Source organism: Salmo trutta, chromosome 5 (genome assembly GCF_901001165.1).
Source record: "Salmo trutta chromosome 5, fSalTru1.1, whole genome shotgun sequence".
Lineage (NCBI taxonomy): Eukaryota > Metazoa > Chordata > Actinopteri > Salmoniformes > Salmonidae > Salmo > Salmo trutta.
The window spans coordinates 12,463,776-12,479,775 of record NC_042961.1 but is presented as its reverse complement, the minus strand read 5'-3'; the positions used below and the strand labels follow the sequence as shown (position 1 = coordinate 12,479,775).

General features: G+C 40.1%; 1 protein-coding gene across 1 annotated transcript in view; it reads left to right on the top strand.

Annotated features, from left to right (window-relative positions):
- Window positions 1-16,000, top strand: part of LOC115193672 (AT-rich interactive domain-containing protein 5B) — a 68,938-nt gene that overhangs the window by 36,624 nt on the left and 16,314 nt on the right. The window contains exons 5-8 of the mRNA XM_029752544.1: window positions 6,805-6,935; window positions 7,287-7,620; window positions 10,462-10,514; window positions 11,312-11,409. Coding sequence (XP_029608404.1) covers window positions 6,805-6,935; window positions 7,287-7,620; window positions 10,462-10,514; window positions 11,312-11,409 — 616 coding nt within the window. The remainder of the gene's footprint in view (window positions 1-6,804; window positions 6,936-7,286; window positions 7,621-10,461; window positions 10,515-11,311; window positions 11,410-16,000) is intronic.

Sequence of the window (16,000 nt, the reverse complement as noted above, 5' to 3'; positions counted from 1 at the left end):
TTTGCACACACTGTATACAGATTTTCTATTGTGTTATTGATTGTATGTTTGTTTATCCCATGTGTAACTCTGTGTTGTTGTTTGTGTCGCACTGCTTTGCTTTATCTTGGCCAGGTCGCAGTTGTAAATGAGAACTTGTTCTCAACTGGCCTACCTGGTTAAATAAAGGTGAAAAAATGTTAATAAAATAAAAATGTAGCCTATCATGTCTGTCAGCAGCAATTAACCTAAACCACTCATACTTTAATAGTTCATTTTTATTTTATATCACTCATATCCAGTTAATGGTGGCCAATAGTTAGAGATATTGTGAATCAACCCTCACATAGCTGAAGTTACATGATCAATTGATGTTTAATGATCATGTTGACTTTGGTGCATGCAGTTACTTGCTGTATAACTCTGATGATAGCTTAATGTGCGCAAATGTTTTGCATGGAATAATCAGAAATGTGTAGTTCTGACTATGCCCTTCAAGATTGAGGTGATGATATTACAACCAAATAGTTACCATTACAACCAAATAGTTACCATTACAACCAAATAGTTACCATTACAACCAAATAGTTACCATTGCAACCAAATAGTTACCATTCCAACCAAATAGTCACCATTTATTTGCCAATCCCTTGAATACGGCATCTAGTTGTCAATGGATTTAGCAAAGCTGGGGGTCTCCTAACCCCCCAGCAGGCAAATCGAACACTCTGCACCTTATTGTGACATTTTATTGATAACAACCTATAGGATCTCTATGGCCAGAGCATAGAGATAGCATTGCATTGTGGGTTGTGTAGTCAACTTGAGCTGCAACAGATTTCCACAAAGATTGTCACGTTGCTACCAACCTTACAATGCCAAAATGAAACATTTGTTCACAAAGAATATTGTTCTCACATATTAGTGTTATTTAACACTGTTCATTATAGGAATTACTGGTTTTGGGTGGATTTTTCCTTTAAGGACAATGTAGTTAAATGCTGACAGTTAAATGCTGCGTTCACCTGTGAGGTAGGGAAGAAAGAGGCTCAACTGAAAAGGGACTATTTCATTTCCTGTAAACATACATGCTGCGATGTGGGCCTGTTGCCATGGGGACTGGGGTCCAGGCAACCTGCTGTTTTGACTGGATTTTGATGATGATTGATAATTACTACCTGGCATTTGGTCCCCATCTTCATAAACATATGGCTAGATTTGCCCTCCACGTTATATCTGGCAAATTGTTCCCTTTGATAATAGGTTTTTAATGTTCCACAGTTGACGTTTGTTGGGCATAGCAATCATTTTCTCATGTAATTATATTTGCTGTGTGCGGTTATACAAGTCCCAGAAATAGAATCGATTTCACATTGAATTTATGTGACCTATCGAGGATGGTGGCAGAATTTAATTTACAAATTCTTGTGACAAAATAAAAGGATAGAGGGTGTTGTGTCGGTTGTTGCATATTGAAATTTGAGCATTTGAAAATGGCTATTGTTGCATTGACTTTTATTGTTAGTCAAATGGAGATTTGTTGTATTTTTAATTTCCTTGAAAAGAGCATTATGATAGTCGTTAGCTTACATAAAGAGGCAATTGGAAGCCATCTCAGTATACAGTATTAAGCTCTGAAGGGATAACAAGCTGTCACGTTGTTTAACTACCTAAACGACCCACTGTGCACTTAGTAGCATACTTCTGTACTTGTCACACTATATTTCACATCTCTGAGCTCCTGCAGTATAAGTAAACCACAGAGATGAAAGGAAATCCAAAGGCAAAGCTTTATATGAGTTACAAAGACTATAGGAATGCAAAAAAGCCCGTGTTCTGTTAGAGAGATAATGATCACTCATCCTCCCCTGTCAGTCAGCGTACTGAAGGAATCGTCTTTGAGGAAATGGAAAGGACCACATAATACACAATTTGTTGGAAATTAGGAGGTTGGCTGGTGAATAACATGTGAAACATAATGCCAGAGGATGAGAGAAGATCAAATAAAGATCAAATACATTTTTATAAAATCACAGTGCTGCCCCCATCTCCCTTACTCCTCACCTCTCTGTGTTACCCTCACTGTGTGACATTTCTAAATGAGGATCAAAGGCAACCTGCATACACTGAGGGTACAAAACATTAAGAACATCTTCCTAATACTAATAATACCCCCAATTCGTCAGGGCATGGATTCTACAAGGTTCTGGCCCATGTTGACTACAATGCTTCCCACAGTTGTGTCAAGTTGGCTGGATGTCCTTTGGGTGGTGGACCATTCTTGATACACACAGGAAACTGTTTAGTCTGAAAACCGCAGCAGAGTTGCAGTTCTTGACACAGTCAAACCTATGTGCTTGGCACCTACTACCATACCTCATTCAAAGGTACTTACGTCTTTTGTCTTGCCCATTCACCCTCTGAAGGGCACACATAAAATTGTTTCAAGGCTTAAAAATCCTTCTTTAACCTGTCTCCTCCCGTTCATCTATACTGATTGAAGTGGATTTAACAGGTGACATCAATAAGGGATCATATAGTTCACCTAGATTCACCTGGTCAGTCGTTGTCATGGAAAGAGCAGGTGTCCTTAATGTTTTGTACGCTCAATGTATATGGAAGAGAGATATATATACTTGTGTAAACATTAGGTTAAGACCTTAAGGCTGGGTGGGTCCCACCTTAGGCTGTTGTTCACTGGGGGATTTAGCTCATTTGTAGAAGTCTGTTTAATCCTAGAATACATGTAATACTGTGTCCTGACCTGCGTCAGGAGTAGTGAGCTGCCCTCTGTTAGAGCCCCCTTTCAAACACATCAGACTCAGTGACTGTGAAAATGTCAGGAAAAACATACACAATCAGAAAGTTTGCTTCCAGTAGGGATTTTATGTGCTGTTATTTAAAAAAAAGAAAGGTTGTTTGCTGTAGAGTTGTACATATGCTTGAACAATGGGTGAATCGTGAATAATGGCTGTTCACTAAAAGTGGAAATAATGGAAATGAAAAAGGAAAAATATGTATGCAAATCCTGTCTCTTTCAACCACCTCTCGCTTCCTCCATCCTAATCTCTTTCTGTCTCTCTCTCTCTCTCTCTCTCTGGTTAGTGAGCAGGTAGAACAGTAATCACTAACGAGTGATTGCATGCTTGGCATTATGTGTTGTGTTTCAACGTCCCCAGTGTTCACTGAGAATAAGCGAACCACATTCTTCATTAAATTTAGAATAGCTCTCAGCAACTAAATTATGTATTATGCTGTGGTTGCATTTATATTCTACATGGCCTCTTCACTAACAAATACTTTTTTCTGGGAACCTTACAAATATTCGAGTGTACACGACTATCATGCAACGTCTACAAATAGGGTGAAATACATTTTTAAAAACCTTACATTTCTATAAGATTATAATAATAAATAAACCCTGTATGCTGTTTATTTTGAAAACGGTGTCATCTGTAACAATTTCTATTCTTTTGTAAATAGAACGTATCTTTTCAATTTTGATGCATCTGATGTTCTGACCATTTTCTCTAAATGACTAGGCATGGAAATAAGCCTGAGGCTACACGAGGGGCGTAGCTGTCAAACGCCAGAGTGAGAATTATTAGCATGTCAGACAAGTCAGACGCTGACTGCTGTTCATAACTTAATAACACAGATCAAATGTGTTAGCTCACCACATACTAATGTCCTCTCTGAAAAATAAATCAACTTTATGTGGACATTAGCCTTGTTTTGTTGTTCAAATAGTACTCTGCACTTTAAACAACACTGGTGCTCAGAGGGGATTTTCTGAAGGACAAAACATGAAGTTGTTCTGCAACTAACAGGCTTTCTCACTGTGTCTCCCTTCTCTGTGTATGAACTTTGGCCTCATTTGGGTCACAGGGTTGTAGTGAAACCATCTCTCCCTTTTGTTGGGAAGATGTCGGACTTTCAAAAGCATATTTGTACGTCAATGAAATATAGGCCCTCCCCTGATTTACTTTCATAGTCATGTAGGAATAAAAACAGAGAAGTTGCTATTTTGGACCAAGAAAGTCAAAGTGGCACTTGCGTCAGCATTGCTTCAGTAAAGAGGGCAACTAATTTGTATGTGGTTGTGGATTTATTTCACTGAGTACAGCAGCATTTCACAAGATGTTGTTGCAGCAGCACTATTTTAGCGAGGAAGCATTTTAGTGTTATATTGCACCATCGCTCTACCATTGCCAGCTCAGATTTAAATAGTGTTGTTCAAAACAGGAGAGTACAGTATATGTATGAGATCTATCATTTCAAGCTATCAAGACATAATCATGGTAATATTTAGATTGAATGTTATTCCATTTTTTTACAGTGTTCTTTTTATTCATTGCTGCATAATCTCAGGAAATCTGTCAGATGAATGTCCACTGCTGACGAGTCCTTCAGATCGTGTGGCAGCGCTGTCTATGTGGAACTTCAGAAACCATTCGGAGGTGTCTAAGGGCTTTTTCAAACGTGCCGTCCACGGAATGATAATGAAGTTCTAGCCCTTAATTGAATTGGAGAAATTAGACAAGGTACTGTCAGACGTTAAGAGGAGCATTGGACTGCATCAAAAGATCAAGTTGTCAGCTTGCATCGCTGCTGAATTCCTTGTGACTTTCATGCCTCGGGGGTGCTGTTCATTGACAGAAATGATGGATTTGCCCCAAGGGGTTACTTTATGTCTGCCAATGCCAAGAGAGCAAGCTATTATCCAAGGTAACTTATGTATTCGACCTGCACTCTAAATCTCTGCCACTTTTTACAGCTGGCCATTTAAACAGCTGTGTATTCCTCAAGGGGTTTAAACCAGCAACCTTCATATTCAACCTTAAGTCAGGTCAGTGACCCAAAAAAGGCCAGAGCAGACCTAATGCATGTGTGTTATTGTGAGGAGGGTTCCTTATTTAACTGCCATCAAGGAACATGATCAGTGGCATCCAGGCCCAGAATAATAAAAGGATTCCGCACATTTCTCCACTTGACCTTGAGGCTCATTTGAAGTCGATATCCTGAAAGTCTGAGGGGAGCTTTGTGATGTATTTTTTTAAACTAGCACAGATGTCCGCAGATCCATGTCAAACCCATGGCATCAGCTCAAAGACAAATATCTGACGTAGTCAGAGGAGTTAACACACACGATTAGTTCTGCCCCAGAAAAATGGTTTGCACTATAACCAAATCACACGTTATAAATTGTGAGTGAATTGCATTATCAGTTTCTAAATCAAGTGTCAACCTCCTCAATCCTGGACACACTGCTGTGGAAATCTGTGAATCTCAGCCATAGTCATCATAAAGGGCATGTAACCTTTGACTCCCAGTCTTCACATCTGCAGCATTTGACCTGTGAAATGTGCACTGCACATAAAGTGTTTTTACGCGATACGCTCTGAGTTACATGCTCAATGTCATGAGTTTACGGATTTGGTTTCTAAAAAAGGCCCACATCAAGAGGATTATTTAGTCACGTCCCACTGTGCAAAAACTGGTTGATTCAACATTGTTTCCACGTCATTACAACCCCAAAAATGTATGTGATGACATTGAATCAATGTGCAAAAAGTAGTCAAGGTAAAGGCATTTCGTATTTTTTTTCACCCAACTTTTAACCCAAATCTAATGTCATGGTGATATTTTTTGTTGATTTCACATTGAATTCACAATAGTTGACAACTCAACCAAATGTAAATCAAAACTAGTCGTTGAACTGACCTCTGTGCCCAGTGGGTTATTCCTACATAGGCCTGTTCTAGACATGAAATCTCTTGTTTAAACTGATGATACATGGTGAAAAACAAATCTAAGTGAGGCAGAGCTCAGGTCAGCTCGTTTGCATTACCATTCATGAGTCATCCATTATGCACACTATTGGATTTCATGTTATTATAAGACTTCAACTTTATAGAGAGAGAAAGAAAGAGAGAGAAAAAATACAGTACAGCAAAGCCAAGTAGCCTGAAAACTTGCAGTTACCAAGCTGATTGCAGATCTTGGTGTAATTTTCCTTGCCTTTTTCCCTGGCTGTTTTGGAAAGAACGTGAAGTTAAAGGTCATTGAGTCACAATAGCTTTCACCTCCTGTAATTACTTCCTCCTCGATTTCATTGGGCTTTGTTTTGCTTAAGTTTTTTTTCCTTCAAACCTTGATGAGAATTTGATCTGGCAAAAAATTATTCCCCTTGGCTGCCTCTAACCTTGGACATGATTTAATTGTAATTGCACACGAAATGCCTCTTTGAACTACTTGACTGAACCTGGCTCGAATCGAGTGCCTCCTCTCTCCTTCGAGTTTATCATTGTTTTTGTTACCAGGGAAGGCAGTCTGCCAAGGTGTTACAATACAGTTGTTGCTCAATGTAAAATGTGGGCGTTCAAATACTTTGGAGGTTTTAAATACTTTATGGTGTAATTAATGTATACTGTGGAATTATCTGCCTACAAAGAAGTCCAATCAAACATGTTTATGTCTTGTTAGCAATGTTGAAGGTCTCAAATCACCAAGTTACAAGGAAACTAATAATGGGAATAATGATTAGATCGGTGCATGTGTTGTGCAACAACATGACCTAGTGTTCTCATAGATTTAACTTTACAGGATGGGAATTGCTATTCAGTTGTTTATATAGTTTTAACACTACACTCCTGCAACATAGAAAGGAAATGTTTATTTGCTAAGTGCTTATTACACAAATGATCCAGAAGAATCAGCTTGCTTGTCTTCTTTTCCTGGGCTCTGTGTGTGGTTGCCTTCCTTTCCCCAGACACATTGCCTCTAGGATACTAACCAGCGTGTGTTTTGTCCCCATCTTCTCAGCCCCTAACCTGAAGGGTCGGCCACGGAAGAAGAAGCTGTCAGTGTCCCAGCGAAGGGACTCCCAGGGTCACAGTCAGGGGCCTCAGGGGCCCCAAGAACCCAGCACCTTAGAGAACAAGTCTCCCACCAAGGTATACAACCCACCTAACATTTGATTCAATTGCGGACATGTATAAAGATGGCGGCCACCATGTACTTACCACAAATATCTGAATTCCTCCATCTTTATGCACCTTCGCCATTCACTTCAGTTTACTTCATATTGATTGAATTCAATTTTTAAAGGTCGCGATTTGTATGGATGACATATTTTTTTTTCAGTGGGTGATATAATTATTTTGACAGAATTATTAAATAGCCCCCCCCCACACACACACACACACACACACACACACACACACACACACACACACACACACACACACACACACACTTCACGTCGAGTGTAAGCCCTTCATCTTCCACTCTTTTATTTCCTACAGGTAAAACCTAACTGCAAGATAACAGTTCCTACCAGCAGGGGCACAACAGCCAAACCCAGGATCTGTAAAAAGGCATCTGTGGAGGAGAAGGTGGAGAGGGAGGAGAAGGTGGAGAGGGAGGAGAAGGTGGAGAGGGAGGAGAAGGTGGAGAGGAAGGAGAAGCATGAGAAGGTGGAGAGGGAGGAGAAGGTGGAGGAGGAGAAAGAAGAACCAGAAGAGAACCAATCAGAAGAGAGTGGTGCAGACGAGCAGGCCTTCCTAGTAGCCCTATACAAGTACATGAAAGAGAGGGACACACCTATTGAGAGGATCCCCTTCCTGGGATTTAAGCAGAGTGAGTGAAATATATTTATTTTATGTTCATATAAGCTTTGGATATATGATCTTCACACACCTGTCAAAAGCATTATATGTGCATTCATAAGGGTTCTACTCACACTGTCAGAGCGTCGCATGCAACACATCTCGCTCAGATGTTTCAACAATGAGGCTTCACATGCTAGGGAAGATGATATCTTATATATAGAACCATACAAGAATGGTCATTCAATATTATTTTCTTGGCACAGCCATGCGTCATTGTGGTGCATTCACGCTATACGAAAAGACGCAATTTGTATTGTACATTACTCTCTCTATACAAGTTTTACATTAATGGAAGTTCCGGTTCACAAATAACCCCATGTATATATTTAGAAAGAGATGTCATCTTCACACCAAAGATGCAGTTCTTAAGTAGGTCATTGTGGTTGAGATGGTATGAGAGTGGCTCAGTATGCATGCATACGGTAGTTACTGAGTCTGCAGCATCGTTTGTATCGAGGCATAATGCCAACTGTTTTACATACAGTACATGTTCTGAATTACAAACCAAGCAACATCATAATGCTTTTCTCATTAAAGCCCCCAATAATGCAGTTTAAACTCGTCCTTGGCAACATGACTGTTTAAAAAAACATAACTAATTCAAAATATGCTCAGACGCAATCAGCTTTCATTATTCCTTTCAGCCACTGCAATAGCCTCATTTATCAAAGCAAAACTTTCCTATTATGGAAATTGTGTTTCTGGTATTTTCTTTCATGAGTGGTTTATAATTAAGATAACGACTGTTTAAAAGCACTGGATTGTTGAACGGTATACACATGTATTCCTGTCCTCTTTTGATGTGCCTCCTACACGTTTTGTGTGATTGTTAACAGAAGCCATTCAATTACATCTTCGTTTCTAAGCCATTGGCTCTGAAATGCACACAGAGCTACCAATTCCCCTTCGTCTAATGCACAATGTAGGGCAGACAGCGCAGCGTAGATAGAGGCAAAATACTGTAAATGAATCTTTCAATCTATCCCCTTTTATTTGAACGGCATATTCTACACAGTGCAAGGCTATAGCTCTGGCTCAAAGTTTCTTATCTGTTCCACCAGAAAGGAGGCTTATTTTCTTTTATTTAGCTTTAGCAGTTTGCCTGGATGCTGCACAGGACGTAAGATAAATGGACTTCAGAGGAAGAAAAGGTCACATGACAAAAAGAGGTTTCATTATCTTCCATTCAGTTGGGTAAACAGCTATTCCCAGTGTTGGTACCATATTCTGAATGTGCGATGGAAGTGAGTGTGAGGAAGAAATGGGACAGGGAGGGGGTTGGGAGTGTGTGTCAAGGTTGGTACAGTTTGACATCACATTGCACATTTTGAATGGCCTTGGTCGCAAATTGGAGAGTGGGGAGTTAGGGAATTGGTATGCGTGTTGTTGGGTGGGGAGTTAGGGAATTGGTATGCGTGTTGTTGGGTGGGGAGTTAGGGAATTGGTATGCGTGTTGTTGGGTGGGGAGTTAGGGAATTGGTATGCGTGTTGTTGGGTGGGGAGTTAGGGAATTGGTATGCGTGTTGTTGGGTGGGGAGTTAGGGAATTGGTATGCGTGTTGTTGGGTGGGGAGTTAGGGAATTGGTATGCGTGTTGTTGGGTGGGGAGTTAGGGAATTGGTATGCGTGTTGTTGGGTGGGGAGTTAGGGAATTGGTATGCGTGTTGTTGGGTGGGGAGTTAGGGAATTGGTATGCGTGTTGTTGGGTGGGGAGTTAGGGAATTGGTATGCGTGTTGTTGGGTGGGGAGTTAGGGAATTGGTATGCGTGTTGTTGGGTGGGGAGTTAGGGAATTGGTATGCGTGTTGTTGGGTGGAGAGTTAGGGAATTGGTATGCGTGTTGTTGGGTGGGGCGGCAGGGGAGGGGATGCGCATTATTTCAGGCTGCCTTTAGAGAGGTTCTTTATGCCTTGTTTCTAATTTGCCTGTTTGAATGTCTGTTTTAGTGTACATTGTGTTTTGTCATGCTTATCGTTGTGATAATGCCAGGTTGAATAGAGTGAATTAGAGAAAAAACAGGGAGCAAGTCATCTAAGGAAGAACTATTCTCCCATTTTCTTTCCCTTTTCTGTCCTTCCTAATTCTGCTCGCTGTTGTGGTAATTACAGCCGAAGCATAACAACCCCATTAATAAGCCATAGCTGCTATCCAGTTGCAAAACACAATTCTACTCTCTGCAGTTCAAATAGAACCCACCAGCTTCCTTTGTAATTCTCCCAGTGCATTGACAACAGACACGGAAGAGCAGGGAGGAAAAATCAATGCTGTCAAATGCGGAGATAGGAAAATGCCATTTTGACAAATGCAAGCCTTTGTGTACGCAGAGATTGAATTTTGATGGATTTCTCCCTAGGCGAGCCTTCCTTATTTATAGGTCTTCATAAAAAAATGTTAAACAATGATGTTACAGAAAGCAGATACCAATGTCATCGTTTGGAAAATCTTACAATAACCTGGGTTAATTGTTTGCAGGGAAATATACTGTCTTTGTTGTATTTTGATTATAATCACTATTTTGCACAATACCTATAATCAATTTGATATCGTCTGTCATTGGATCTTCGCATGTAAAATTCTATGCAAAATTGCATTTGCATTTGTGCCAACATTGTTAATGAGTGCTAAAATGTTAAGTATTACCAGATGCTCATAATGGTCTTTATTCAAATCCCCTTCAGCTGAATTGTTACAAGAGCTAGCTAGGTGTCAGGCTGTATCTACCTGTAGTTTATGTAGCTATGTGACAGTATCTTTGTATGTGGTGATCTAGCTGAATACCATTGATCTCCCTGTTTGTTGTCCCTCTAACAGTAAACCTTTGGACTATGTTTCAAGCTGCTCAGAAACTCGGAGGATATGAGTTGGTAAGTGTTTACATATGTCCTGCTCCATACTTAACTTTTATTTTCTTTAGGCTGCCTCAGTCGTGTTTTTCTCCAAAAATCTTGGTCAGGCCCACATTTTGCAAAATGATGCCGTTGTTTTAAACCCCCTCTAAGTGGAAAACACATGTTACTCTCCCATGTCAAGGAAATTGGCGAAGTCTGTCATTTTTTCCCATGTTCAGGCTCTAAAATAAAGTGCACTATTATACACAGTGAGACAGCAGAGCAGGGACATTTTACTTGGCAGCCTACCCCACATTTGTTCAGTACTAATGTGGGAAGTGTTTCCAACATTTTTACGTCTTTTGATGTGAAGAGCAAACGCATTGCGAATGCCGGTTAGTTCATTTGCCACATATAGTCATACAGAGAGACGAGCCGCAAACTATAAACAGGAAACTAGTCATGTAATCGGGATGTTTTTCCTTTTAAAGCCTTTTTATCTGCGGATGATTATCAGTCTTTCATGCCTGCTGCTGTCTTTGTGAGCAGGAAGTTGTGTGGTTGGTTTGAGTATATATTTAATGGTGTAACTCGTCACTCTGGCATCTTAATGCATATATACCACTGTACTGTACTTTTCCCTCTTACCCTTGCTGTGGTACAGACGGTGGTTGCCAGCTACAGCTGGCGGCATGTTATGGAGATGGTTTTGCATTACAGTAGTGTTATAGTCTCTGTAGCAAACTGAATAACTAGCATCTATAACGATGTTGTTACAGCATTTTATTATGTTATATGATACAGCGTTATAAAAATCTGTTTCTCTCTCTCAGATCACAGTTCGCCGACAGTGGAAAAATGTATATGATGAGCTGGGTGGTAACCCAGGAAGCACAAGTGCCGCCACATGCACACGAAGACACTACGAGAGGTGAGTTATTAACAAAGCGCTGTCCCATTTTCCTAATGCAGTGGAGGAAGAGGAATGCTACTCTCAGCCTCAGTATCAGGTGCATGTCAACTTTGCTTAGGGAAGTAAGGCTTCCTTCCTATCTCGACATGATGTCCTAAGCCGTGCCCACAGACACTCTCTCACCCTGCTGCTCCATGCATACTAACACAGAGCACAACTATATTCACCAAACCAGTCACACATCTCTCTCTAACCAGCCTTTATTATTGAGAGGGTCCCTGAACCAAAGCAAACAGCAAACAGATATGATCCTGGGGGAGACTGGAGGATATTATGCATGCACACACACATTCTCAAGGTTAAACAAATGCTGCGTGCTTAATACAAGATAACCTCTCTTTCATAAAGCTTTCCTCTTACGGCTAGTCGTCTCTGAACCCCCCCCAGGCTGATATTTTCATGCCTCCGCAATGCTATGGAACAGATTTACCTGTCAAAAGAGGGGCATGCAGAGCAATATCTTGCATGCATATGGGTGAGTATGTATATAAACCTAGGCAAATGACAAACAAAGTCAGGCTGAATTGCTCAGTCATTATGTGTAGGTTTATCTATGCTCTATGTACGAGTGCATACAAAATTGGATACAGTATTTGAATTATATCAAATAGCACTGCAGCTTTAAACCTCTTGCGCAGCCAGAAGGGGCTGTATTAGCTCTGCCATTAAAAGCCCTTTCACAGCCCTGCACGGTTAGGAGGACTGGTATAGACAGTGTCAGCACAGCACACAGCACAAGGGGCTGGAGGGGACCAGTGAAGTGTTACTGCTGGCCTTTCTCAATAGAGCCACAGAAAGCTGGGAAATTGTGCTGAATCAATACAAACCAATAATATCTCCACTGCAGTGAATATCACCCTGTCAGAAAGAGAGCGGGAAATCTCAGCTGAATCCAGACAGAGCATGGGAGGAGAATTTTAGCTGAGGCTCTCTATTCCAGTAGCTAGGAGGGCAATTAACCTCATTGTATTAGCTCAGCAAACAAAGCTATTCTCTCTCCCTTGGAAGTGTATGATAAATGACCCCATTTGTGGGTTTGGTGAAGTATATGTTTGGTCCCTGGTGGCATCTTTTATTTCTCTTAATGATTACTCAGCGTTGAAAACACAATGAGGAATTTAAACTAGAGCATGCAGCATTTCTCCCAACGTCTTTTGATTTGGTATTGGAACATTTCGGTTGTAATTGCACTAGATTAACTGAACGCACTCATCTTGGTCTTTTGTTCGGGACTTTGAATGTCCCCAAGCCCTGACTCTAATTTGAAATGATCCACATTATCCATTTTCCTCTTCAATGGAAGTCATCTGAAACGGTTGCCTTGGAGACATTATTTTGAATGATAAAGATGGAAATAATGACTGTATTTATGGTGTTGAGCAGCGGGCAGTAGAGAACATAAAACGAACAGAACACAAGATAACCTGAGGTACTTGTCATTTGGAAAGTTGCTCATTGCAGCCATTCTACTGTTCATTAGCTTAAAGGGAAAAATCAATATTTAACATCCAACCCAAGGTCTAAAGCTCCAGCTGGGAAAGCTTTAATGATATTTATTTAAACCGTTTCCCAAGATTAGCTGTCAGAGCTCAGCTCCCTGAATTAAAAATGAGGTCATGAAAAGATGGCATCAATAACCTTGAAATAGACTGCTGCATTCTCTCCCTGCATGTCACTTCATGCTAATTCTTTGATTATACAGGTCAATGCCTTTTAGCTGCCGTTAGTTATTTAAGCTCTCACTTTCTATGTGAGCTGCTGCTGCTGCTACAGAAACAGTACATTTATACCGTACATGTTGTTACTCTAATAGCTCCTGTGTTAATGCAGAATTAATGCCTGCCGTGCATAGGCATTTTTATGTAATTGCAGGGGGGAAATATCCATGGCAACAGTGGAGGCAATTGAGAATCATTTTCTCAGAGGTTGTTCTGAGTATAACAAAGAACAAGGAATTCCACTCATTCTTTTTTAATATAGCAGCTAATTTCAGTTATTAACTGATGAATACCAGATGTGCACACTAGATTGTAAATATTTATTTGGTTTGGATGCAGGGTTTGTTTCTTTTGGATACATTGCAGACGATATTATTGATTCTTGTATGTATTCCTTGTGGTATTGGTGTGCCTCTGCACTCACTCAAGCTGCACCTCAGATTGAAAATATATCCCTTAGTGTATAGGCTCATAACAAATTGGAAAACCTTGGCCAGTCGCCACCCCGTGGATCATGTTAGAGTAGACTCAATCCTAAATAAAGCCCTTGCTCAGCGTTGCATCTAGTTCCTCTATGCAACACACTGGTCTCTTTGGCTATGCCATGGTGTGCATATTATTTAGTTACGAATCTTACAACATGAGTTTAAAAAGACACATTGCTGTAACAGCCTGATTAAATGACCTGCTATAGGAAAAACCTACGGGACAGATTACAGCTGTGATAGCACTCAGATGAATGACGTTTGATTGCTCTCCCTCATCCACCTGCCATAATAAAGAAATAACTTACCCACATGAAATATACGAGGCTTTTAAACCTAGTGCTTTTTGCAATTAGGGGCTTGCAAATGGTGCCATACTTGCACAGTTAGACATTCAGAAATACTGCTAACAAGTCAGAGGATTTTTTGTTGTTGCATTCTTGCCTTTGGCTTAGGAACAGTTAATTAGATATTTCTTGATATAGGACTTAATGATGAACAGACTTTTCATCATATTATAAATCTGGTCCTAATGTTGAGATTGGATCAAAGAACATAATATTCTACATAGTGAACTGCAGACATGATACAGTATCTAGCAGTTAATCCAAACACTTACCAGTCCATTGCTCAACACCTGTCATGATTAAGGTTTGCTGTGTACAGTTTAATGCAGTTTAGCCTTAGGGGAATGGTAAAGGTCACTTTTAGATCTGGTATTTCTAGACTGGACAAAAGGCCCTAGTTTAGTATTCCTTCAACGCCCTGTTTAACGGCATGAATCAGGATCACTTGAAGTGACAAAAGAAAGGCTTTGGAGCCAAATCTTTCCCGAGCTGTGGGAACAATGACCGTTTATCCCACTCTGATTTGGCTCTGAAGATCGATATTTGCATTTGTACAGACAGGAGTTATTGTTTTGCCAGTTCTTTGAAGCAGCCTAATCATAACACATGGTGATGATGAATATGGATTCAAATTTTTTTGCTTCTTCTTCTCTTCCTGAGGTTGTAATACAAATCATTCTTTCCTGTAAATTATTTGGCAGCCTATGGGCCTGTCCATCAGCTCTCAAGATATGATTCCTTTAACGAATTAAAGGTCAAATGCAGCCGTTTTTTTATCTAAAAATCATGTCTTGGTAACAATTAAGTACCTTACTTACTGTGATCGTTTTTTAATTAAAATGTTCAAAAAGAAACAAATAGTGTCTTAGCAAAGAGCAATTTCTCAAACAAGAATTTAGCTAGGATTGTCTGGGAGTGAGTGGGGAGGGGAAAACTGAAAACTTGCTGTTGGCAGAGAGGTTTGAAACTCTCTTTCTTATTGTTCTATTAACTAATTTATCGCCTGGTGATGTCACAAGGCAGGCCAAAACTCTGTCCGACCAAAACAGGCTGAACTGTCAGGCGGTCTTTTCAAATAGCTCTTTCATTAAAAGGGCATTATCATATTTTTCACAATTTGTTTGGGTATTATTCTAACCTACAGTACCAGTCAAAGGTTTGGACACACTTACTTATTCTAGGGTTTTTCTTTATTTTCATTTGTTTCTACATTGTAGACTAACATTGAAGACATCAAAACTATGAAATAACACATATGGAATCATGTAGTAACCAAAAAAGTGTTTTATATTTGAGATTCTTCAAAGTAGCCACCCTTTGCCTCAATGACAGCTTTGCACACTCTTGGCATTCTCTCAACCAGCTTCATGAGGTAGTCACCTGAAATGCATTTAAAATAACAGGTGTGCCTTATTAAAAGTTAATTTGTGTAACTTCTTTCCTTTTTAATGCGTTTCAGCCAATCAGTTGTGTTGTGACAAGGTAGGGATGGTATACAGTGAGGGAAAAAAGTATTTGATCCCCTGCTGATTTTGTACATTTGCCCACTGACAAGGAAATGATCAGTCTATAATTTTAATGGTAGGTTTATTTGAACAGTGAGAGACAGAATAACAACAAAAAAATCCAGAAAAACTAATGTCAAAAATGTTATAAAATGATTTGCATTTTAATGAGGGAAATAAGTATTTGACCCCTCTGCAAAACATGACTTAGTACTTGGTGGCAAAACCCTTGTTGGCAATCACAGAGGTCAGACGTTTCTTGTAGTTGACCACCAGGTTTGCACACATCTCAGGAGGGATTTTGTCCCACTCCTCTTTGCAGATCTTCTCCAAGTCATTAAGGTTTCGAGGCTGACGTTTGGCAACTCGAACCTTCAGCTCCCTCCACAGATTTTCTATGGGATTAAGGTCTGGAGACTGGCTAGGCCACTCCAGGACCTTAATGTGCTTCTTCTTGAGCCACTCCTTTGTTCCCTTGGCCGTGTGTTTTGGGT